General features: G+C 48.6%; 1 protein-coding gene across 2 annotated transcripts in view; it reads right to left on the minus strand.

Annotated features, from left to right (window-relative positions):
* The window catches only part of PARK7 (Parkinsonism associated deglycase), a 38,566-nt gene that overhangs the window by 2,083 nt on the left and 9,908 nt on the right, over positions 1–26,575 (minus strand). The window contains exons 1-6 of one of the 2 annotated variants that reach the window (XM_050931836.1): positions 24,186–24,281; positions 20,772–20,946; positions 18,865–18,966; positions 18,107–18,166; positions 16,417–16,486; positions 6,414–6,500 (exon numbers count right to left, since the gene is read on the minus strand). In XM_050931836.1, coding sequence (XP_050787793.1) covers positions 6,414–6,500; positions 16,417–16,486; positions 18,107–18,166; positions 18,865–18,966; positions 20,772–20,861 — 409 coding nt within the window. In that variant the 5' untranslated portion in view covers positions 20,862–20,946; positions 24,186–24,281. Of the gene's footprint in view, positions 1–6,413; positions 6,501–16,416; positions 16,487–18,106; positions 18,167–18,864; positions 18,967–20,771; positions 20,947–24,185; positions 24,282–26,575 lie in introns of those variants that run through there. The other variant, XM_050931835.1, reaches the window with a different exon arrangement.

The raw sequence follows: 26,575 nt of genomic DNA on the forward strand, positions 1-26,575 counted from the left end.
CCTCAGTTCCTTCTTGCCGGCTACTCCGACAGTGGGGAAGGAGGGCGGGTGTGGAATGGATGTGAGCAACACATCTCGAAGAACAACAGTTACAAAGGTGAGTAACCGTCTTTTCTTCTTCGAGTGATTGCTCACATCCATTCCAGTTAGGTGAATCCCAAGCCATACCTAGGCGGTGGGGTCGGAGTGAGAAGTAGCGGCATGGAGCGCTGCAGATCCGAAGGCCGCATCCTCTCTTGACTGCTGGACCAGGGCGTAGTGGGAAGCAAAGGTGTGGACCGATGACCAGGTCGCTGCCCGACAGATTTCCTGGATGGGCACACGGGCGAGGAAAGCCAGCGACGACGCCTGCGCCCTGGTAGAATGCGCAGTCACACGGCCCGTAGGGACGTGGGCCAAGTCATAGCAGGTCCTGATACAGGACGTTACCCATGAGGATAACCTCTGCGAGGAGATAGGAAGCCCCTTCATGCGGTCCGCTACTGCCACGAAAAGCTGGGGGGATTTGCGGAACGGTTTGGTCCTCTCCACATAGAACGCGAGAGCCCTACGGACATCAAGCGAGTGGAGCTGTTGCTCCCTGCCTGAAGAGTGAGGTTTCGGGAAAAAAACCGGGAGGAATATCTCTTGGTTGATGTGAAAAGTCGAGACTACCTTGGGGAGAAAGGCAGGGTGTGGCCTCAGCGGCACCTTATCTTTGTGGAAGACTGTATACGGGGGGTCTACCACAAGAGCCCGGAGTTCCGACACCCGCCTAGCTGAGGTGATAGCTACTAGAAAGGCAGTCTTCCAAGAGAGATAGAGTAGGGAGCAAGTAGCTAACGGCTCAAAGGGGGGCCCCATGAGCCGAGACAACACCAGGTTAAGATCCCAGGTTGGAGCAGGGAGTCTGACGTTAGGGTATAAACGTTCCAGCCCCTTCAGGAATCTAGACACCGTCGGGTGAGAAAAAACGGAGCGGCCATCCCCACCGGGGTGAAAGGTGGAGATAGCTGCCAGGTGGACCCGCAACGACGATATCGCCAGACCCTGTTGTTTGAGGGACCAAACATAGTCTAAGATATTGGCCACCGAAACTTTCATAGGGCGGAGACCTTTCTCCACGCACCAACAGGAGAAACGCTTCCACTTGGCCGAGTATGTCGCTCTAGTGGAAGGCTTCCTGCTGCCCAAGAGAACCTCCCGTACCGGGGTGGAGCAGCGCAGTTCAGAACCGGTCAGCCACGCAGGAACCACGCCGCTAGGTGCAGCGACTGCAGGTCCGGGTGACAGAGAGTCCCGTGTTCCTGGGTGATCAGGTCCGGGTGAAGGGGCAGGGGAACTGGGTCGGCTATGGCCAGGTCCAGCAGCATGGGGTACCAATGTTGCCTGGGCCACGCCGGGGCTACCATGATCACGCGAGCCCTGTCCCTGCGCACCTTCAGAAGGACCCTGTGGACCAGTGGGAACGGGGGAAACGCGTAGTACAAGTGGGTCGTCCACGGAATAAGGAAGGCATCCGCTATAGACCCGGGCTCCCTGCCCTGAAAGGAGCAGAACGCCTGGCACTTCTTGTTCCTCCCGGACGCGAAGAGGTCCACACGGGGATAACCCCACCTCTGGAAGATTGAGAGGGCGACGTCCGGGCGAAGGGACCACTCGTGTGATAGGAAGGATCTGCTCAGGCGATCTGCCAGCGTGTTCCGTACTCCAGGGAGGAAGGAAGCCGTGAGGCGAATGGAGTGGGCTACACAAAAGTCCCAGAGTCGCATCGCCTCGTGACATAGGGGAGAGGATCTGGTGCCGCCCTGCTTGTTGATATAGTACATGGTCGTCGTGTTGTCGGTAAACACCGCGACACAACGACCTTGAAGCTGGTGACAGAACGTTTGACAAGCAAGGCGGACCGCTCTCAACTCCCGCATGTTGATGTGCATCTTCACCTCCTGCGGGGACCACAGGCCCTGTGTTCTCAGGGTTCCCAGGTGGGCCCCCCAGCCGAGATCTGAGGCATCCGTTGTCAGGGACACCGAGGGCTGAGGTGGGTGGAAAGGGAGCCCCGCACACACTACGGACTGGTCTAGCCACCAGCTGAGAGAATCTAACACCCCCTGGGGGATTGTAATCAGCATGTCTAGCGGCTGCCTTGCCGGCTGGTAATGTTCGATGAGCCACAACTGGAGGGGCCTCATGCGGAGCCGAGCGTAACCGGTCACAAATGTGCATGCTGCCATGTGGCCTAACAGGGTTAGACATGTCCGTACTGATGTCAAGGGGGCTGCCCGCAATCGCTGAACGATCGCCGACAATGCCTGGAACCTCGGTAACGGCAGAAGAGCCCTGGCCACGGTGGAGTCCAGGACGGCCCCGATGAACTCCACCCTCTGCGTGGGGAGCAGGGTGGACTTGTCCATGTTGATCATGAGGCCCAAGGTAGCAAATAGGCCGGTGATCACGCGGACGTGGCTGCAAACCTGTAGTTCCGACGTGCCCCGAATTAACCAATCGTCTAGGTAAGGGAACACATGGATACGACTGCACCGAAGATGTGCCACAACGACTGCCATGCATTTTGTAAATACCCTCGGGGCCGTAGAAAGGCCAAATGGGAGGACTGCAAATTGGTAGTGAAGGGGGCCCACCACGAATCGAAGGAAACGTCTGTGGTGTGGCCAAATGGCGATGTGAAAATAAGCGTCCTGCATGTCGAGGGCGGCGTACCAGTCTCCCGGATCCAGGGATGGGATAATGGTCCCCAGGGATACCATGCGGAACTTCAACTTCACTAGGTATTTGTTGAGCTCTCGCAGGTCGAGGATAGGCCTGAGGCCTCCCTTGGCCTTGGGGATCAGAAAGTAGCGGGAATAAAACCCCTTGCCTTTCTCGTTTTCCGGAACCGCCTCTATAGCTCCTTTGTTGAGGAGCGTCTGTACCTCCTGTCGAAGGAATTGCTCGTGAGAGGGGTCCCTGAAGAGGGACGAGGAAGGGGGGCGGGAAGGAGGAAACGATATAAACTGCAGGCGGTATCCCGTCTGCACCGTGCACAAGACCCAGCGGTCCGATGTTATTTGGGTCCACGCCGGAAGGAAAAACGAAAGGCGGTTGGAAAACGGGGGGGAAGGATCCGTGGGGGAAACTGTTACTGCGCCCTCGGGCGCACCTTCAAAACGAAGGCTTGGGTCCAGGCGGGGGCTTAGAGGAGCTTTAATTCTGCCCCCCTTGGTTCCCCGAATGCCTACGCCTTCCATTCCTGCCACGGCGCCTATTGAGGTCCTGCCGTTGGCGGAACTGGGGGTATGGCCTGCGCTGCTGCTGCTGCTGTGGCCGGAAGGGTCTGCGCTGCGTTCCCGGCGTGTGCATCCCTAGGGAGCGCATAATGACCCGATTGTCTTTGAGACTCTTAAGTCTGGGGTCTGTCTTTTCCCAAAACAGGCCCTGGCCTTCGAACGGGAGGTCCTGGATGGTATATTGGAGCTCCGGTGGAAGGCCAGAGACCTGCAGCCAGGAGATACGGCGCACCGTTACCCCCGAGGCGAGGGTGCGGGCAGCCGAGTCTGCAGCGTCTAAAGAAGCTTGCAACGAGGTTCGTGCAACCTTCTTGCCCTCGTCCAGAATGGCCGCAAATTCTTGGCGGGCCTCTTGTGGCAGCAGCTCTTTGAATTTGTCCGCTGCCACCCACGAGTTAAACGCGTATCTGCTGAGCAGGGCTTGTTGGTTTGAAACCCTGAGCTGAAGGGCCCCAGCTGAGTAGACCTTGCGTCCAAGGAGGTCCATACGTCTGGCCTCCTTGGATTTGGGGGCTGGAGCTTCCTGCCCATGACGCTCCCTCTCGTTCACCGACTGCACCACCAGGGAACACGGTGTCGGGTGGACATGGAGGTACTCGTAGCCCTTGGAGGGGGCCATGTACTTCCTCTCGACGCCCCTCGCCGTAGGGGGGATGGAGGCCGGTGACTGCCAGATTGTATTGGCGTTGGCCTGGATCGTCCTAATGAAGGGTAGGGCGACCCTGGTGGGAGCATCAGACGAGAGGATGGTGACGATAGGGTCCTCGATCTCAGAGACCTCCTCAGCTTGCAGGCTCAGATTCTGAGCTACTCGCCTAAGGAGGTCTTGGTGCGCCCTGAGATCCAGCAGGGGAGGGCTACTGGAGGAGGTGCCAGCCACCGCTTCATCAGGGGAGGAGGATGAGGAGACCCCCGGCAAGAAAGTGTCCAATGGGGGGTCTCCCTCGGCCCTCGCCTCTGTCTCAGCAGCCAGAGCAGAGTCTTGCTGCTTGGATCCTTCCTCTCAATCCGGGGAGGGAGGGGGGCGAGACAATGAAGCTTCCGGCACCCTGTGCTCCGCCGTCGCAGGCCTAGCAGGAAGCTGTTGGGGGCCCTGGGCTTGATGGTATGCCCAGGGGGTCCAAAACCCCCACTGCTGCGGACCTTGGTCCTGTTGCGGAGGGTCTTGAAATAACGCCGCCTGCCTGTCGGTGCCCAGCGCATACACGCTGTCTGTGTGTGAAGACACCGACGGCTGCCTAGAAGGCCATGGCGGGGCCGACCCCGGCTGGTAAGGGTCTGCGCGGGTCGGCACCGAAGATCTTCTCGGTGCCGGGGATCGGTACCGGGAGTCATAGCGGTGCCGGGATCGGGACCGGGTTCTGTCTCGGTGCCGGGATCTGGACCGGTACCGGCCGCTGCTTCGGTGCCGGGATCGGGACCGGGACCTGCCACTGACGCGGTGCCGGGAGGTCGACCGGGACCGGGACCTGCCACCAGCTCGGTGCCGGGAGGTCGACCGGTGCGGTGAGTGACGGCGGGACTGGCTCCTGGAGTCACGGTGCCGGTATCGGCGTCTGGAGTCAGACCGCGACCGTCTGGAGGTCGATCAGTGCCGCGAGTGCGACCGGTACCGCCGAGGGGAGCGGTGCCGGGACTGCGAGCAGCGGTGGGATCTTGATCGACCGTGGCGTCGGGACCTGGATCGCGAGCGCGAGTCCCGAGACGGTGCCGACATCATGGGCTTGCCTCTAGACGCGACCCGCACCGGAGGTACCGGGGGTGGCAGCTGAGTAGACTCAGTTAAGGCGATAAGGTCCCGTGCCGAGGCGAAGGTCTCCGGCGTGGATGGGACCAATAGCTCAACCCCAGATCTTATGGGGGAGCTTGGCGGCACCGGACTCGATGGACCCACCGGGCCCGGAGTCGACGGTGCCGGTGGCGCCGCGGCCGATGTCGATGCCGGGCGCTCCAATCGGGTCTGCCTGGCTGGAGTAGCAGACGCTGACGGTCTCGCCTCTGCACCCGGTGCCGGAGAAGGTCGGTGCCAGGGAGTCTTCCCGGTGCCGGAGCGATCTGGTGCCGGCGCCGAGATCACGGCCTGTGAAGCTGCCGGGTCAAGTGCCGCCTCCATGAGGAGAGTCCTGAGTCTTTGGTCTCTCTCCTTCTTTGTCCTGGGCTTAAAAGCCTTGCAGATGCGGCACTTGTCCGACCTGTGCGATTCCCCCAGGCACTTCAGACACGCGTCGTGGGGGTCGCTGGTAGGCATAGGCTTCTTACAGGCCGCACACTGCTTAAAGCCCGGCGAACCAGGCATGAGCCCGGTGCCGGGTGCCGGGAAGGGCTACAGCCCCCAGCGAACAACTATCTACAATACTATTTACACCTAATTACTTAACTAACTACACTTAACGATCTAACTAACAACTGTAACAATAACGATAGTTAACAAGGAGAGCTAGGGACGTGGAGGACAGCTATGCCGCGCTCCACAGTTCCAACGACCGACACGGCGGTAAGAAGGAACTGAGGAGCGGGTGGGCCGGCAAGGGTATATATCGAGCGCCATGGCGGCGCCACTCCAGGGGGCGACCTGCCGGCCCACTGGAGTTGCTAGGGTAAAAAGTTTCCGACGAACGTGCACGCACGGCGCGCACACCTAACTGGAATGGATGTGAGCAATCACTTGAAGAAGAACTTGCTGTTAGGAGATTTTCAAGCTCCCTCTGGGAGGGAAGTGGTAGATACTCTTCCCACTTCCATATTTCCCCTTTTCTGCTACACTCTCTTCCACTCCTTCCATATAGTGGTGAGAAAGTGCAATGAGAAACGTGCATGACATGCTTTCCCCAAATCCCAGCACTTTGCTACATGAGAAAAATATCACCCTTTGACAGCTAGGGTTTCTGGAAGGTAAGAAGGGTACCATTTCAGTTTGGTTGCTGGGGTTTTTTTAGGTAAAGAATTCAGAAAGGGGAGAGCTGGCAGGCCTCAAGTAGGAGAGGAAAATGCTCCTAGAAGTATTCTGTCTCCTCCCCCACTGCCCTTCTTTCTGGCCAGCATTAATACTGAAGGGCATGGGTCTGTAGATCCATTTCCTCCACAGTATTCAGGATAGACAAACACTAAGTTTAACACCTTCATTTGCCTTTTAATAGTTATACCTACCTCCTTTCATCATTTTATCTTTGGCCAAAGGGTGTGTTGTAACTTTCCTCCCAAACCCTATTCCATGTGCCATCAGGGCAGTGGGACCTGCAAGTAATACAAAGTGAGCCTGTCACTAGTGTAAACTCAATTGGAGACAAGAACTTTTCAACAAACATTCAAAGAATGAGCCTCACAAAATCCCAGGAGAGGCCTAGCATGGATGCAAACACAGTCCAGGCCCACATGAGAACTACAAAAGAGCAAATGCAAGGCCCCAACAGAGATACAGGTACATGGTGTCCTACATTTCCTTTAAACAAAATCAATCTGCCATGGGAGAGAACCATAAAGTTATTTAGTTCTAAATCTTTGAATAAAAACTACTGTCTTGCAGATGAAGTGATCACTGTATTTGACTCCCATCTTCTACAAGAAGTCAGTCATACTGTTAGGATATCTGCTTAACTTGGGAAAAGAGACAGAATGTGACACTAAAGAGAGAGCTGCTTAATAAGGATTAATTACAAATATTCTGGGGAAAACCTCACAGTTGAGTCATCTGTGTGCCAAGTGTCCAAGGAAGGGTATTAACATACAATATCTTAGCCAAATCATGGGCTAGCAGCTGTAACTTTTTTATTTGTAATAACAGCATTTAGAAGAGGAGATAACACTTCCCATTTGAACTGAATTGAGGAAGGAATGTGGCAGAAAGTTATATAACAAATGACCTGGAAAAAACCATTATGGGAATTCCAGAAAATAATATTTGCCTAATTTACCAGTTTCTGTTTGTTGTTCAAGTTTGACTCATTCATGGGCCAGTTCCAGGAAAGAAACAACTTTTGTGTTATTCAGCTAGAAATTTGCTTTGCAAACAGTTATAATTAAATCAGTGACTCTTTTCAAGTGAACTTCCATTATCATGAAAGGTTTCCTTTAAAGAACTGTTGAAAATTCATATTGATTGTTTGTAGCAAAAGCAGGAGGATAAACAGAAAACCTCTATCCCTCAAGTGTGAGGAAATTCAAAACTCTGCAGATCCCTGGGCTAAGGCATCAGATAAATCTAGTGATAGCAAATTAAATGACATTCTATACTTCCACAGTACTCAAAAGAACAAAGGTGTATCATAAACAAAAGTGAAAGAAGCATTCCAAAAATGCATATGACTACACTAAATACATACATTTTATACATGTCAATGGGCAGAAGGAAATTACTTATCAAAGCCTTCTCCTGACCACCACTTCAGCTAGAGTCCAGCTAGTAGAACTGGCACTTGCTTATATTACTTTTCATACCCCAGACATCTCAAAACACTTTATAAAGCAATGAATAAGATACCTGGTCATGCAATCTGTCTAGGCAGCCATGCCAGGCCAGAATAATTCTCATTACCACTGCCATTGGATGAGGAATGGTGAACCTGTAATCTTATATTAACAATTTTTCTTCCAAAACTAAAGGGCAACAGAGGGCCACATTATTTTGTCTAAGCAATTTTTATTAACTGTGTACAGCCAGCAAATAGCTCCTAGCAGAGAGACTCCCAGCATAAGCACATATTTTATAGAACACCCTAATATATTGCCAGCAACTTACCAAATTCACGGTCCATTTTGGTCAATTTCATGGTCGTAGGATTTTTAAAAATCCTAAATTTCACAATTTCAGATATTTAAATCTGAAAGTTCATGGTGTTGTAAAAGACGGTTACTCACCGTTGTAACTGTTGTTCTTCGAGATGTGTTGCTCATATCCATTCCAGTTACGTGTGTGCGCCGCGCGTGCACATTCGTCGGAAAACTTTTACCCTAGCAACTCCAGTGGGCCGGCAGGTCGCCCCCTAGAGTGGCGCCACTATGGCACTAGATATATACCCCTGCCGGCCCACCCGCTCCTCAGTTCCTTCTTGCCGGCTACTCCGACAGTGGGGAAGAAGGGCGGGTGCGGAATGGATATGAGCAACACATCTCGAAGAACAACAGTTACAATGGTGAGTAACCGTCTTTTCTTCTTCGAGTGATTGCTCATATCCATTCCAGTTAGGTGAATCCCAAGCCTTACGTAGGCGGTGGGGTCGGAGTGAAATGTGGCAGAATGAAAACTGCTGAGCCAGAGGCTACAGCATCTCTTGACTGTTGAACCAGGGCATACTGTGAAGCAAAGGTATGGACCGAGGACCAATGGAGCTGCGCGACAGATCTCGTGGGTAGGAACACGAGCCAGCAAGGCGGCAGATGAAGCCTGAGCCCTGGTAGAATGCACGGTGATGTGGCTTGGGGAAATATGAGCCAAATCATAACAAGTGCGGAGGTACGCCATCACCCAAGATGAGATCCTCAGAGGAAAACAAGCAAGCCCTCTCTTTGGTCTGCTACCGTGACAGAGCTGGGGCACCTTACGAAATGGTTCTGTCAGCGCAATATAAATGCGAGCACTCCACAGATGTCCAGGGAGTGCAATTGTTGCGCCCATTGCGTTGAGCTGTGGGTAACATGAAAGGCTGAAACCATCTTAGGGAGGAAAGTCGGGTGCGGTCATAAATGCACCTTGTCTTTGTGAAACCTAGTGTACGGCGGAACCACCGTAAGAGCTCTGAGCTCGGAGACCTGTCTGGCCAATGTAACAGCTACGAGGAAAGTTGTCGTCCAAGACAGGTATAGCAGAGGGCCGGTCGCGAACGGCTCGAATGGGGGAGACATAAGTCTGATTAAAACTAGGTTGAGGTCCCAGGTTGGGGCTGGGCGGCGCACCCGAGGGTGCAAGCGCTCCAAGCCCTTGAGGGACCTCGAACCCATAGAGTGTGAGAACACGGAACGTCCACCTTAGCCTGGCTGGAAGGTAGAGATGGCTGCCGAGTGTACCCTCAGCGATGATACCGCCAGGTCCTGCCGCTGAAGGCCAGAGGCAGGCCAAATAGAGGGGATCGAGACCTCAGTAGGAGCAAGATCGAGCGTATTGCAGCTGTAGAAGAAACGCTTCCACTCGGCCCGGTACGTTGACCAGGTGGAAGGCTTCCTGTCACCCCGGCTCAGTTACGCAGCAGCTACACCGTGAGGCGAAGAGGCTGCAGGTCCGGGTGACGAAGCCAGTTGTTGCCCTGAGTGATGAGGTCTGGGTGGGGTGGCAGGGTAATTGGGTCGGTTATTGACAGGCCGAGCAACGTGGTATATCAGTGCTGCCTGGACCACTCTGGAGCGATCATGATGATGCGCGCTCCGCCCCTGCGGAGTTTGAGCAGAACCTAATGAACCAGTGGGAACAGTGGGAAAGCATAATGGAGTTGGCCTTTCCACGGCATCAGGAATGCGTCCAAGATCGATCCCGAGGAGAGACCTTGGAAGGAGCAGAACATCTAGCATTTTCTGCTCTCGCGGTGAGCGAACAGGTCTCCGTGAGGAAACATCTCCACTTCTGGAAAGTAGAACGCCTCACATGGGGCAGAGTGATCACTCGTAAGACAGGAAAGACCTGCTGAGTCAAAGCGCCAAGACGTTCCGAACGCCTGGGAGAAAGGACGTCACCAGCTCCATCGAGTGGGCCATGCAAAAGTTCCAGAAATGGATGGCCTCCTGACAAAAGGGGGGAGGACCATGTCCCTCCCTGGTTATTTATGAAGCACATGGCCGTTGTGTTGGCTGTAAACACCGAGATACCACGGCCTCGCAGCTGCCGCTGGAACCCCTGGCACGCCAGGCGGACTACTCTCATTTTTGGGGCATTGATGTGGAATGCTAGCTCCCGAGAAGACCAAAGGCTTCAAGCTCGGAGGTGACCATGAGCACTCGAGCAGAGAGATGACGCGTCCGTCGTCAGGGGCAGTGAGGGCTGGGGCGGATGGAACCGCATCCCTGCCCCCACCAGGGAGGGAGTTAGCCACCACTCTAGGGAGCCTAAGGTGCTCGAGGGAACGGTGACTACCATGACCATTGGCTCCCTGTCCGGGTGGTACGCCAAGGTGAGCCGGACTTGGAGAGGACGGAGGCGGAGCTTGGCGTGTTTGGTTACAAACTTACGGGCAGCCATGGACCCAGGAGACTGAGACAAGTACGAGCCGAGGTCGTTGGGAAAGCCTGCAGACCTCGGATGATTGTTGCCATCGCCTAAAACCGCAGTTGTGATAAGCAGGCTCCGGCTAGGTCGGAGACCAGGATAGCCCCTAGGAAGTCCAACCTCTGTGTGGGAACCAGAGTGGATTGCTCTATAGTAATCATCAGGCCTAGACCTGCGAATAAGACCGTGACGATGCCCACGTGCTGAGTGGTTTGTGTCTCGGAGTCTCCTCGGATAAGCGAATCGTCCAGATACGGAAAAACGCATATCCGACATCAGCGAAAGTAGACGGCGACTATAGCCGTAAACCAGAAGTACTGACGGTTGGCTAGAAAGCGGAGGTATCTCCTGTGCGGAGGGAAGATGGCGTTGCGAAAGTACGCGTCCTTCATATCGAGGGCGGCATAGTAGCCCCCAGGAGGCAAGGATGGAATAATGGTTCCCAGGGATACCATGCGGAACTTCAACCTTATCCTAAACTGGTTGAGTCCATGTAGGACTAGGAAGGTCTGAGACCTCCGTTAAAGTGGGGGACTAGGGCGTAACGGGAGTAAACCCCCTTGCCCCTTTCGTCAGTCGGCGTCTGCACCTCTTGTACGAGGAATTGCTCATGAGAGGGGTCCCTGAAGGGGGACAGGGCTGGAACAAATTAGAGGTGGTACCTATGGCTCCACCGTGCGCAGGACCCAGCGATCTGAAATTAACTGGGGCCACACCAGGAGAAAGCGGGACTGGGATCCCGGCCTGTGACACGGACACCGCCCTCAGGCGCACCTTGGAAGGTTCGTCTTTGGTCCCAGTGGTAATTGCGAGGGACCTTGACCTTGGCTCTTTAGGGGTCCTGACATTCGTCTGCGACCACCTTGGCCTCGCCGTTTGCCAAAGTCCTGTCTCTGGCTAGGCACAGAGTAAGGCGGCTGGGGACAGAAAGGCCTGCGTTTGGTCGCTGGCATATGCATGCTGAGAGAGCGCATTAGGACCCTATTGTCCATCAGGCTTCGCAGCCTGGGGCTGTCTTTGCTGCGAAGAGGCCTTTACCAACAAAGGGTAAATCCTGAATGGCATACTGCAGCTCCGGCCGGAGGTTTGAAACCTGAAGCCATGAGATGCACCTCATGGCGACACCAAAGGCCAGAGTCCTGGCTGCTGAGTCTGCTGCGTCCATCAAGGCCTGGAGGGACGCTCTGGGTACCTTTTTCCCCCGTCCTCCAAGACAGCAGCGAACTCTTGGCAAGAGTTTTGAGGGAGAAACTCCATAAACTAAACTACCTTCTCCCAGGTGCTATAATTATAGCAGCTAAGCAAGGCTTGTTGCTTTGCTACCCAGAGCTGCAGGGCCTCCGCAGAGTACACCTGGCGGCCAAGTAGGTTCATTCGCCAAGCCTCCTTCAGTTTCGGGGCTGGCGCCCGCTGGCCATGCCAATACCTCTCCTTAACCGACTGAGAGACTAGTGAGCAGAGAGGAGAGCGGACAGACGAGTAGTCGTACCCCTTAGAAGGCCCCATATCGGGTCCTCTACCTCTGGGACCTCCTCCACCTCAGGTTGTCAGGGGGCGTATCAGAATCGTAGTCCTGAGCATAAGATCTGCGCATGTGGGATGACACGGATGCGTGTCTGGGTGGCCACGGAGGTACTAAAAGAAGGCACGGGCAGAGTCTATGACTCTATCGGACCTTGCCCAACTCGGCACCGGGGACCGGCACCGGGAGGCATACCGGTACCTGGAACGAGATCCAGACCTGCAACCAGAACGGTGCCGGGAGGTCGACCGAGATCTCGAGGAGAGGCTACAGGAGTCACGGTACCTGTCGCGGTGCTGGGAGTCGAAACGGTGCCGATAGCAGGTCGGCGAACGGGATACTGACCGGTGCGGCGAGTGTGACCAGTACCGATGAGGAAAACAGCACCGGGACTGCAAGTGGTGTCGGGTGTGCCAATGGGACCTGGAGTGTCTGCGGGACCATGATCATGAACGGTGCCGCTCTGCTGTGCTGACAGAGGACGGTCATATGAAGAGACTGTATTACCCGCACCGGCGGTGCCAGGGTCAGGCAGCATCGACTCTGTCATGGCAATGAGATCCCTCGCCATTGGTAATGTCTCCGGCGTGGAAGGAACAGCAGGCTCAACCACAGTGCATACTGGGGAGCTGTCAGGCCCGGATTCGACGGCCCTCGTGGGACCGGGATCGATGGTACCGAGGTCGTCAGAGCATTGGTAGGTGTCGGTGCCGGGCAATCCGACTTAGACGAGCTCTCTGGCTGCGGTGCAGTTGGCACAAAGCAGCAGGAGCAGTAAGCTCAACCACGGCGCGTGCCGGGGAGCCGTCAGGCACCGGATTCGACAGCCCTTGTGAGGCCGGGATCGACGGTGCCGACGTCGTCGGTGCCTCAGCAGGTGTCGGTGCTGGGCGATCCGACTTAGACGAGCTCTCTGGCTGTGGTGCCATCGGCACAGAAGCAGCGGGAGCAGTAAGCTCTACCACGGCGCGTGCCGGGGAGCTGTCAGGCACTGGATTCAATGGCCCTGGGGGACTGGAATCGACGGTGCCGATGTCATCGGTGCCTCTGCAGGTGTCGGTGCCGGGCAATCCGACTTAGACGAGCTCTCTGGCTGCGATGCAGGTGGCACGGAAACAGCAGGAGCAGGGGGCTCAACCACGGCGCGTGCCGGGGAGCCGTCAGGCACCAGCAGGAATCGTAGGCTCTCTCGACCTCGGAGGAAGGGAGCGGTGCCGAGTCGACTTCGGTGCCGGCGATGGCCGGTGCCGAAAGGCCTTGGCAGTGCCAGCGGGGTCCGGTGCCGAGGAGGCGCTTCTGCCAGCCGCTTGATCATCACTTGGTGCCAAAGGTGGAGGGGTAAGTGAAAGTCCCGCTCCTTTTTGTTCTCGGCTTAAAAGCCTTGCAAATGGGGCACTTAGCTGTCAAGTGTGATTCCCGGAGGCACTTCAAACAGGAGTCGTGGATCTCCCTTCGGCATCGGCTTCTGGCAGGCCGAGCCCATTTTAAAACCCGGTGAGCCGTGCATGGGCTCTGGCACCGGGTTCATGGAAGGGGCTACTTCCTGAACCCCGCTAACAATTACTAAACTAACTATGTTAGCAAAGAAAAAACGTATAACTATACAAATATATATATAAAAGGATTATAACTGCATAACTATATACGAGAACTACGAGTAGCTAGGGAAGTGGAGGTCAGCTAAGCCGCGCTCCACTGTTCCAACGACCGACACGGGCGGTAAGAAGGAACTGAGGAGCGGGTGGGCCGGCAGGGGTATATATCTAGTGCCATAGTGGCGCCACTCTAGGGGGCGACCTGCCGGCCCACTGGAGTTGCTAGGGTAAAAGTTTTCCGACGAATGTGCACGCGCGGCGCACACACCTAACTGGAATGGATATGAGCAATCACTCGAAGAAGAACTGTAGAGGTCCCAAAAAGGTCCCAACACCCAAAATGGTGTTGTGGGGGGTTTATAAGGTTATTGTAGGGGGTGTCATGGTATTGCCATCCTTACTTCTGTGCTGCTGCTGGCAGCAGAGCTTTCTTCAGAGCTCGGCAGCTGGACAGCAGCTACTCCTGGCTGGGAGCCCAGCTCCGAAGGCAGAGCCACTGCCAGCAGCAGCGCAGAAGTAAGAATGGCATGGTATGGTATTGCCACCCTTACTTCTGTGCTTCTGCTGGCATGGCACAGCCTTCAGAGCTGGGTGCCTGGTCAAGAGCTGCTGCTCTCTGATAACCCAACTCTGAAGGCAGTGCAAGAGTAAGGCTGACAATACAATGACTGCCCTACAATAACCCTGCGACTCCCCAGTGACCCGCTTTTGGGTTGGGACCCCCAGTTTGGGAAACACTGGTTTCCCCCATGAAATCTGTATAGTATAGGGTAAAAAGTACACAAAGGACCAAAGACCAGATTTCATGGCTGTGATGTGTTTTTCCATGGCCGTGAATTTGGTAGAACCCTATATAGATTCATAGATTCATAGACTCTAGGACTGGAAGGGACCTCGAGAGATCATCGAGTCCAGTCCCCTGCCCTCATGGCAGGACCAAATATTGTCTAGACCATCCCTAATAGACATTTATCTAACCTACTCTTAAATATCTCCAGAGATGGAGATTCCACAACCTCCCTAGGCAATCTATTCCAGTGTTTAACTACCCTGACAGTTAGGAACTTTTTCCTAATGTCCAACCTAAATCTCCCTTGCTGCAGTTTAAGCCCATTGCTTCTTGTTCTATCATTGGAGGCTAAGGTGAACAAGTTTTCTCCCTCCTCCTGATGACACCCTTTTAGATACCTGAAAACTGCTATCATGTCCCCTCTCAGTCTTCTCTTTTCCAAACTAAACAAACCCAATTCCTTCAGCCTTCCTTCATAGGTCATGTTCTCAAGATCTTTAATCATTCTTGTTGCTCTTCTCTGGACCCTCTCCAATTTCTCCACATCTTGCTTGAAATGCAGTGCCCAGAACTGGACACAATGCTCCAGCTGAGGCTTGACCAGCGCAGAGTAAAGCGGAAGAATGACTTCTCGTGTCTTGTTTACAACACACCTGTTAATGCATCCCAGAATCACGTTTGCTTTTTTTGCAACAGTATCGCACTGTTGACTCATATTAAGCTTGTGGTCTACTATGACCCCTAGATCTCTTTCTGCCATACTCCTTCCTAGACAGTCTCTTCCCATTCTGTATGTGTGAAACTGATTGTTCCTTCCTAAGTGGAGCACTTTGCATTTATCTTTATTGAACTTCATCCTGTTTATCTCAGACCATTTCTCCAATTTGTCCAGATCATTTTGAATTTTGACCCTGTCCTCCAAAGCAGTTGCAATCCCTCCCAGTTTGGTATCGTCCGCAAACTTAATAAGCGTACTTTCTATGCCAACATCTAAATCGTTGATGAAGATATTGAACAGAACCGGTCCCAAAACAGACCCTTGCGGAACCCCACTTGTTATACCTTTCTAGCAGGATTGGGAGCCATTAACAACTACTCTCTGAGTACGGTTATCCAGCCAGTTATGCACCCACCTTATAGTAGTCCCATCTAAATTGTACTTTCCCAGTTTATCTATAAGAATATCATGCGAGACCGTATCAAATGCCTTACTAAAGTCTAGGTATATCACATCCACCGCTTCTCCCTTATCCACAAGGCTCGTTATCCTATCAAAGAACGCTATCAGATTAGTTTGACACGATTTGTTCTTTACAAATCCATGCTGGCTATTCCCTATCACCTTACCACCTTCCAAGTTTTTGCAGATGATTTCTTTAATTACCTGCTCCATTATCTTCCCTGGCACAGAAGTTAAACTAACTGGTCTGTAGTTTCCTGGGTTGTTTTTATTTCCCTTTTTATAGATGGGCACTATATTTGCCCCCTTCCAGTCTTCTGGAATATCCCCCGTCTCCCATGATTTCCCAAAGATAATAGCTAGAGTACAGGGCTCACTTTATATTATTACAGAATTTGTGCTGTAAAAAAAATAGTTTTTTTCAATTCGCCTCATACAAGTACTGTAGTGCAATCTCTTTATCATGAAAGTTGAATGTACAAATGTAGAATTATGTACAAAAAATAACTGCATTCAAAAATAAGTGCACTCAGTTCTACTTCTTGTTCAGCCAATCGCTCAGACAAACAAATATATTACATTTCACTTTGTATTTTACAGCAGCTAACCCCACACCAGTAACTTTGACAAGAGGCGGCATCAGGAGTGTTGGCAACTTGCAGTTAAGCTTCACGCTGTTTTACAGAGCGCCTCATGTTAGATTATAGCTCTTCTCCCCCCTCCATTTGAATTTTATGCATGTTACATTTACTCTTGCTACTGAGCTACTGTGACACAACAGCACTGAAAAAGAGTTTGCTAAAGGAGCTAGCTGCCCAGACAGTCCTTGAAAGCAGCCACGTAGGTGACAATACAACATAGTTCATTACTGTACCTGCACAAATAGCAGCAATTAGGCCTTTTCTGTTCTCCTGGTCCACTAAAATGTCTTTCACAGCAGGAGACTGCACAAAGAAATAATGTAACATTCAGTAATTATTTAAAAACAAAAAAGCCCACCCACAAATCATGCTGCAGTGTCTGTAATAAATACAGAAAATAGTTAATTATGTAGAGGAAGTAGATCAGGAATTTTTATTTTAGTGTTATGAGACAAGGAACAGTCAATCAAAAGGTGAAAAATCCAAAACCAATAAAAGGAAATACTTTTTCCCACAACATGTGATTGAACTTTTGCCACAGGAAGTAGCTGAAGCCAAGAACTCAACATGATTCAAAATGAGACTGGATATTAAGAGTTATCAACATAAGTAACATTTTGGAAGTTCTATTAAACTTCATGCTTCAGGGCTTAAGCCAATTGTTAACTATAAGAGACAACGAGATCAATTTGCTAGGTTAAATTATTCCACATCTACTTAATGAGGGTTTTTTATTAGGGCTGTCAAGTGATTAAAAAAATTAATTGCTATTAATTGTACTGTTAAACAATAATAGAATACCATGTAAATATTTTTGCATGTTTTCTACATGTTCAAATATATTGATTTCAATTACAACACAGAACACAAGAGTACAGGGCTCACTTTATATTTATTACAGATATTTGTGCTGTAAAAAAAAAATAGTGTTTTTCAATTCACCTCATACAAGTACTGTAGTGCAATCTCTTTATCATGAAAGTTGAATGTACAAATGTAGAATTATGTACAAAAAATAACTGCATTCAAAAATAAAACAATGTAGAACTTTAGAGCCTACAAGTGCACTCAGTTCTACTTCTTGTTCAGCCAATCGCTCAGACAAACAATAATGCTGCCTGCTTCTAGTTTACAATGTCACCTGAAAGTGAGAACAGGCATTCGCATGGCAGTGTTGTAGCCAGTGTTGCAAGACAGTTACATGCCAGATGCACTAAAGATTCATATGTCCCTTCATGCTTCAACCACCATTCCAGAGGACGTGTCCATGCTGACGATGAGTTCTGCTCAATAACGATCCAAAGCAGTGCAGATTGACACGTTCACTTTCATCATCTGATTCAGATACAAGTATTTGTAATAAAAATAATAATAGAAAGTGAGCACTCTACACTTTGTATTCTGTGTTGTAACTGAAATCAATATATTTGGAAACGTAGAAAAACATCCAACATATTTCAATTGGTATTCTATTATTTAACAGTGCAATTAAAACGATGATTAATCACAATTTTTTTTAAGTTAAATCGTGCAAGTTAACTGTGATTAATCAATAGCCCTAGTTTTTATACCTTCCACTAAAGGAGATGCTACTGGCCACTGCTAGACAGGATACCAGACTAGATGAACCTTAAATTGGATCCAGTATGACAATTCCTAACTTCTTATGGCATCAAAATACTTTATATCCTGTTCAATAATCATTTACAACAACACATTGCATCTCCGTACTACAAATGTATATAACAGAGTACTTCCCCATTCTTACACAGGATAACTCCGGTTAAGACTGCAGCTGCACCGCTTACCATGTTTTTGTTTGTTTTAAATGTTGGATTGAATTTGCTGCAGTAGCAGAATATAAGCAACACTGATAGATATATGGGCAGGCCTTTGAATTATCTTCAGGTTTTATGATTTTACCTCTGACAAATTTTGAGCTCCTAGGTTACCACCTGGCAGGACCACCACATCATAAGGCCCCTAAACAAAGAAAGAAATGCTTACTTAGCAGAATTCTACAGGAGAAGAGCATGCAAGTTCACACAGGAGTTTGTCTTTATGACTGTTAAAACATACTAAAATGAGAAGCAGAAGAATTCTAACTTTTCTGCTTCTGAAAGGCTCTTTACACAAAAGGAAATCTGATGAGCGACCAAAATATTTCACCTAATGGAGCTACTAGAAAAACACTGTTTCATTTTCTATACACCAGGCCAAGAATTGCTGGAGAAACTTGTTTTGAAGCAAACTTTGCCTACACAAATAAGTCTTTGTGGATGGGGGAGTTTAAGTGCTCCAGAGTGTGACTGGCAGCTCTACAATGTGATGATAGGTGCTATGCTGCAAAGCTCCCTAAGCAGCACTTCCTTCCTGAACAGAAACTTTCTGTTGTTCCAAATTATGCTATTTTGTCAGAGAGTCTGGATAACATTTACAGTAATTTTGGAGTTAAACATTTTACCAAGTCAAATACCTGGACAGAATGTTAAAAATTATGCAAAACTAAGATGCTGTGTTGGAGGACAACACTAGAAGGGAGAGAATTAAATTATGTGTCCCTGGGTTTGTGCAATGCTGCTGCAATCAGTCAAACTGGGCGTTACTAATAACCTTCCAACTCCACTGTGAACCTGTGAAGAAGGTCCTGTAAAGCGTTATGCTAAGTCAGTATGACAAACCTCTTTTCTGGCATCTTCTAGACTGGCATCAGGACAAATGAAGACATCTCGGCTACACTGCACTGGATCTTTTCCTGTTAAACCTGCAATAGTCACCTTGATCTGACAGAAAAACAGACACCATTACAACAGGAAAATGCACTGCTTTAAGGGGATGCAGATGACAATTCTGAAGTTGTATGCAGAGGTGTATTTTGTTTAAAAGATTATTTAAATCAAGCAATAGCAGAAGCTGTACAGAATCAGACTAAAACCAAAAGTTTCCTACCTCAAAAGTAAAATTAAATGAGAAGTACTTGCAGTAAGATTAGTTATTTGAATCTGGAAGGTCAACAGATGTATCACATAATCCAGCATTCCACAAATTTCTAGATTAAAGTAGTGTCCGATTAAGGAGGCTGCTAAATGATCCATTATCTCTTTGGTCCTGGTGCCCAGGACACTCTCTAAATCTGTTTATTCAGCTCCAGACTCCTTACTCTCAGCTACTTGGTCACAGTTCCATAGATGTGCACAGAAATCTGTAGGTATAAAATAAGGAAAGATCTGTGCCCAAGGAGCACCAGGACAAGGGAGTGAACAAATTAATGGGATGAAAAAGAAGGGGAAAGGTAGAATTTTATTTTGGCTGTTTCATGTGCACAGATTTGGGGTTCTGGTCATTAAAAACTGCAAAGTGAGAATTTAAATCTTATTTATCACTCTTGCACCTGATCAAGATCAGATTATTGCCTATACTTGCAGGTGCACAGGTGATAAATCGGGAGCACTCTATAAGTGACAGACTGCTAGATGAAAGCAGAGCTTCAAGGAGAGATTTGAGTGAGATGATCAAGGTCATTAGCTTGACGTGTAAAGGGGTCTAGTCTTCCCCCCAAAAGAGAAAACTCTCTCCACTAACACATGAGTTGCACATATTTTGAGGGGATGATAGACACCTAAATACCTGCCCTAGTCACTGCTAGGTTCACAACTTAAATGTCTTTATATTGTTTGGAACACATTCATTTTAATATGGCTAAATGTAAATGAACACATCTAGGAACAAAGAATGTGGCCATACTTACACAATGGGAGACTCCAACCTGGGAAGCAGCAACTCTGAAAAAGATATTGGGGCTGTAGTGGATAATCCCACCTAGTGCAACACTGTGGTCAAAAGGGTTAATGCAATCTTTGGATGCATAAACAGAGGAATCTTGAGCAAGAGTAGAGAGGTTATTTTACATCTGTATTTGGCACTGCTGTGACTATTGCTGGAATACTGTGTCCAGTTCTAGTGTCCACAAGTCAAGAGAATGTTGATAAATTGGAGAGGGCTCAGAGTAGACCCACAAGAACAATTAAAGGATTAGAAAAGATGCTTTATAGCGAAAAATAGATTGAGCTACTTGAATCTATCTTAACAAAGAGAAGGTTAAGGTGTGATTTGACTGCAATCTGAAAGTACGTACTTGGGGAAAAATATCTGATAATGGGCTCCTCAATCTATCAGAAAAAGATGTAACACAATCCAATATCTGGAAGGTGGAGCTAACCAGATTCAGATCGATATAAATTTATGCCTTACTTCCAATGAGAGTAATTCACCACAACCCTTGGTAAATTGTTCCAATGGTTGAATCTGCATCACTGATAATTTCTAAATCAAGATTGGATGCTTCTTCTAAAAGGTACATTTTATGGCCTATTGAATCTATGAACTCATATTCTGCAGCAATGAGTACTTGTGGATGAGTGAGCATTTGTCTTTCACGCCACAAATAAAAAGAGCCCAGATGCATGTTCATCCAGGAGGCCACTGAATAAAACAAACAATCTCTCCATCACTGAGGACTGATTCAAGGTGAGAATACTTTTGGTTTCAATAAATGGTCATAAAAAGTTCTAGTGGTTTTCATACTCACTCCAGCCCTTCTCATAACATCAGTGGGGATAACCGTTTCCATCTCCTCTGCTCCTTTAGCAAGAATCACTAAGGCTCTTTTTGAGGCCATGTTTTAACAGCTTTAAGGTGTACTTCTGATTTTCACTGGGCCCCACCGCTGCACTGAAGCTTCTAGAGTCCAAAGAGCAAATAGTCTGCTCAAGGAACAAAGAGAGACTGTTAGAGGGTGAATTCCCTAGACCAGAGGTTCTCAACCTTTTTCTCTCTGAGCCCTCCCGCATGCATAACACGCTATAAAAACTCCACAGCACATCTATGCCACAATAACTGATTTTCTGCATGTAAAAGCCAGGGCCAGTGTTAGGGGGTAACAAGCAGGGCACTTGCCTGAGCCCCATGTCACAGGGCCCCCCACAAAGCTACACCGTTCAGCTCCCACTCTGGGTGGCGGGGATCAGGGTCCTGGGCTTCAGCCTCATGCAGTGGGGCTTTGGCTTTCTCCCCTGGGTCCCAGCGAGTCTAATGCTGGCCCTGCTTGGAGGCCCCCTTGACACCTGCTCAAGGCCCTCCAGGGGGTCCCGGATCCCTGGTTGAGAACCACTGCCATAGATTTCATCACGAGGTGGTGATTGAGTTTTGTAAGAAGCCATTATTTCTACCATACTGCATAAGAAATTTATGAAGGACCTAGATCATTTTGTTTCAAACAGATTATTTACAATAAAAGCCTCTTCTTAGAGAGGCAATTCTTGTGCCTTATTCAAATGTTGCCCAATAGCAAAATGCCCCACAGAATAATACTGTTTTGCACTTCTGTACCATGTTTAATTGAAAGGATCTCAAGACAGTCACAATTCTGTGAATTATGCCACCATTATTTTACACAGAGAAACTACGGCACAAAGGGTTAAACAACTTGTCCAACAGGATACAGTGCATCAGTCCAGAGTTGGAAAGAGAAGCCTGGTCTAATCAAGAATGTTACATAATATATATTTGCCAGTATTAATGTTTAAAGTGAACATCAGATTTGCTTTCAGAGTGCACACCCACAGAGATGGGGAGAGAGATTATTGACTCCCACCTGAGGTCTTGTTTACAACTCTTATTAGAAGGGTTTAACCAAATTTTAAACCCATATTTGGTATTTAGTTTCTGGACAGCATGCTGCAGGAGGAGTTTCCTGTGATTTGTAACGATTCTACCCATGTCTTCACATGTCTGATTAATATGTTTTCTGGCATTTCCCAATCTCTGTGGGGAGGAGGGTGGGGAAACTGCCCTGAAGTGACTGAACATAACAAAGGAAGATTCTTTTAAAAAATTATGCTCCAAAATAGATATTTAAGACTAAATGGGCAGCCAGATTTTCAAGAGAATCTAAATGAAGAATATTAAGTGGCACATAAACATAAATTTAATATGTAGTTTATGGGACAAATCTTTTGTTAAACACAACTTTCTGATGACCCAAAAGTCACTTGTAAGATGGCAACACTGATGACCACTGGGAATGGAGGCATTTCACAACTCACCCACTCTGTTTAGTAAGGATTTTTTTCCAGTAAGGGGGTTTCCACCCAAAAAATGTACATATAGTCTGGGCATTCTTTATAAGAAAAAAGTGTTACTCACAGTCACCTAGACAAATATGGAGGCTAGGGGAATAGGATTTGCTAAATGTAATTTTATTGTTCTCTGCTTTACTCGGTTTCTTCAGCAGTAGCAGCAATTAGTGAGCAACAAGCCATATTCTGTACACATTCACAAAAATCGTGGCCAAAGAATTGTCTCTCTCTCTACTCTGTACTTAACTACCATTACCTCTTTTCACAGGAGCCTATAAAAATACTTTTAAAAATACACATTGAATACTTCTGCTACGGAATTCACTATCACAAGATACCACTGAGGCCAACAGTTTAGTATAATATTTTTAAGATTTGTTTATATGCATAAGAATGGTCAAAAAAAGACAGGTTTTATATCCCTCATATTCCTTCTGTTTCAGGGCATAAACCAGCCACCAGTTAATGGGATTAAGAAAAAGCTTCCCCTATAGGGAGATTTAGGGAATAACTGTCTACTGCACCTTCCTCTGAAGTACAGTATGGGGTATCCACCCATCAAGAGACACGATGCTAAATTACAGTAAATGGACCTCTGGTCTAATCTAGTATAGTAACTCCTAATTTGTTATGGAGTTTTATTTTCTGCCAATTAAGTACCAAATCCACTGAGCAAGTAAACTGACTCATGTAGTCATAGCAAGAACTTCCAGGCACTGCGTCAATAAGGGAGTACTAAAATAAAAGAGTTGATACTTTTCTTCAAGAGTCATAAGAATCTGCAAAACTCATTTTCATGAGAAATTGGCTAACTACTAACAAATAGGCTGAAGAGTTGTCAAGCATGGTTCATGTATACACACACACACACACACACGACAAATATAGAAGCTGTACACATTTTGTTTGTATTCCTCCTCCCTGCCACTTATAAATTTCTTATCTTCAGAGACCGCAAATGCTCTGGAGTAACCTCTATGCCCTCCTCTGAGGGCATTTGTGTACAGTGCCTAGCACATTGTGGGTGCTACCAGAATAAAAATAAATAAATATTCATGGAGATTGCAGAGCCAAGTTACTCAGAACAGGATGACTACGCATGGCAAATAAATCTATTATCCTGCTCCCTCTGTAGTCTCATGGTGCCAATTTTGTGCAGGCACATCCTACTATTCCAGTGGCAGCCAGTACATTAAGATCATCCTCCCTATATGGGTAAATGCACGTTTCTGGGACCAATGGCTGCTGACTGAAGCAAACAGGAAAGGCAGCCCCTGGAAATATGGGAACAAGATGGTGTCCTTTTAAGACACGAACCCAAATGCAGATGGGAAAAATACTATATGTGAGCCAGAAAATAAATACATTTTAGTGGCTTATGAACTCAGCCAAGCTAGACAGAATATTTCTGTCTCAACTGCTATTTTAAAATGTAGGGGATGAGGCATTTGAATGCACAAGATTATTTTTCAGAATGTATAAACAAAAAATAGGAAGAGGAATAGCACAAAATTATACTGCAGAGTGATCGAGACCACAGTGCCAGCAAGAGCAGATATTAAAGAGATTTGTAGCCACAGGCGTGCGGGTGAAACTACAGAGGGTCAGACCGGAAGGTACATGGTCTCGGCAGGCAGCCAGCCGACACTCTCACGGGCCCCCGACACACGCACTGCTGGGTCAGGCTGCAGGGCCCTTAGCAGCCGGGATTCCGGCTCACCCCCTGGCGTCCCACGGGCCCTGGGCCGCCTGCCTCACTCCCGGCCTGCAGCGGCGCGGGGTCAGTAGCTGCGGCAATAACGCGGGGAAGGAAACCAAGGGAAAGCTCCGGCCCGAGAGCGCGCAACCCCCAGGCAGCTCCTTACCTACGGGGCAGGCAGGCGGAACCCGCTTCCCTCCGGAGGGGCCCTTTATTGGCCGCCGGAAGGGCGCTGCTGTCGCAGGGTTTGCGGGCTGACGCTGCTAGTGCGCATCCCCCAGACCGTCCCCTCGCTTGTCGTGCGCTGACAGATGCGTTTGGTAATTTAGCATTTTGTTTTAAAATAGTACAATATAGATAATGTCTGCTCGAAGTTCTCTGTCCTCCCTCCGGGATAAATGGAACAGCCCTACGCCACCCCCTAAAGGACATGCTCTTCTTCTTAACCCATTTCTTGCCAAAACACAGCAGACAGGAAAGTAATAAGGAAACCTGACTTTTAAGTACTAAACGTTTCCAAATCACCAATATTTCCATGTACAGGAATCAAAACGAATGCCTGAATATAAACAGAAGATTACATCTAGGGATAAAACACTGCGAGGAGGAGAAAGGACAAATTAAGACACATTTGGCACAAGGAATGAAAATATTTCACCCCTTTGCTCAGAAGTGAGGACGTATTTTACTGATGCTTATATCAGTCGTAATTATGTCAGGGTTTGAAAATCCTCTTTCCCTAATGACGATAACATTTATTTTATTTACTAAAATGTAAAGGTACCTATGAACAGACAGCACAGCACAATAAAATAAATGCAAAGAATAAAGAACTTACCAGACTCAATATTAACTATGACTATTATTATTATATTTCATGTATATGTACACAGAAATTAGGGGAAATGAGAAACAACATATAGTATTTTCCCTTTTTAACTTAATATGCTTGTCAACATACAGCTAACCTTTATCAGAGAATGTGCCAAAAAGACAAACCCCTCAGCCATCAAGCAAATCACACAAAATAACTCTTTTCCCAGTTAGAACTAAAAATGAGAGACCCAATGAGACAGTAAACACAAGGTGCACAAAGAACAACCAAGGATAAGCCTATCTAAATAAATAGAACTCTATCTGACAATGCCCACCTTTCCTAATATGAATTTCCTCAGGGAATTGATGGGTGGAATCCCCTGGGAGAATAACATGACGGGGAAAGGAGCCCAGGAGAACTGGCTATATTTTAAAGAATCCTTATTGAGGTTGCAGGAACAAACCATCCCGATATGTAGAAAGAATAGTAAATATGGCAGGCAACCAGCTTGGCTTAACAGTAAAATCCTTGCTGATCTTAAACACAAAAGAAGCTTACAAGAAGTGGAAGATTGGACAAATGACCAGGGAGGAGTATAAAAATATTGCTCAGGCACGCAGGAGTGAAATCAGGAAGGCCAAATCACACTTGGAGTTGCAGCTACCAAGGGATGTTACAAGTAACAAGAAGGGTTTCTTCAGGTATGTTAGCAACAAGAAGAAAGTCAAGGAAAGTTTGGGGCCCTTAGTGAATGAGGGAGGCAACCTAGTGACAGAGAATGTGGGAAAAGCTAATGTACTCAATGTTTTTTTTGTTTTCACGAACAAGGTCAGCTTCCAGACTACTGCACTGGGCAGCACAGCATGGGGAGGAGGTGACCAGCCCTCTGTAGAGAAAGAAGTGGTTTAGGACTATTTAGAAAAGCTGGACGAGCACAAGTCCATGGAGCCAGATGTGCTGCATCCGAGAGTGCTAAGGAAGTGGGCGGATGTGATTGTAGAGCCATTGGTCATTATCTTTGAAAATTCATGGCGATTGGGGGAGGTCCCGGATGACTGGAAAAAGGCTAATGTAGTGCTCATCTTTAAAAAAGGGAAGGAGAAGGATCCAGGGAACTACAGGCCAGTCAGCCTCACCTCAGTCCCTGGAAAAATCATGGAGCAGGTCCTCAAGGAATCAATTCTGAAGCATTTAGAGGAGAGGAAAGTGATCAGGAACAGTCAGCATGGATTCACCAAGGACAAGTCATGCCTGACTAACCTAATTGCCTTCTATGATGAGATAAATGCTCTGTGGATGAGTGGAAAGAAGTGGACATGTTATTCCTTGACTTTAGCAAAGCTTTTGATATGGTCTCCCACAGTTTCTTTCCAGCAAGTTAAAGAAGTATGGGCTGGATGAATGAACTGTAAAGTGGATAGAAAACTGGCTAGATCACCGGGCTCAATGGGTAGTGATCAATGGCTCCATGTCTAGTTGGCAGCTGCTACCAAGCAGAGTGCCCCAAGGGTTGGTCCTGGGGCTGGTATTGTTCAATATCTTTATTAATGATCTGGAGGATGGCATGGACTGCAGTCTCAGCAAGTTTGCAGATGACACTAAACTGGGAGGAGTGGTAGATATGCTGAAGGGTAGGGATAGGATACAGAGGGACCTAGATAAATTAGAGGATTGGGCCAAAAGAAAGAGTGCCGTAACAAGGGCGAGTGAGTGAGGCACTTGCCTTGGGCGTACAAAGC

This window comes from Gopherus flavomarginatus, chromosome 21 (genome assembly GCF_025201925.1).
Source record: "Gopherus flavomarginatus isolate rGopFla2 chromosome 21, rGopFla2.mat.asm, whole genome shotgun sequence".
Taxonomy (NCBI): domain Eukaryota; kingdom Metazoa; phylum Chordata; order Testudines; family Testudinidae; genus Gopherus; species Gopherus flavomarginatus.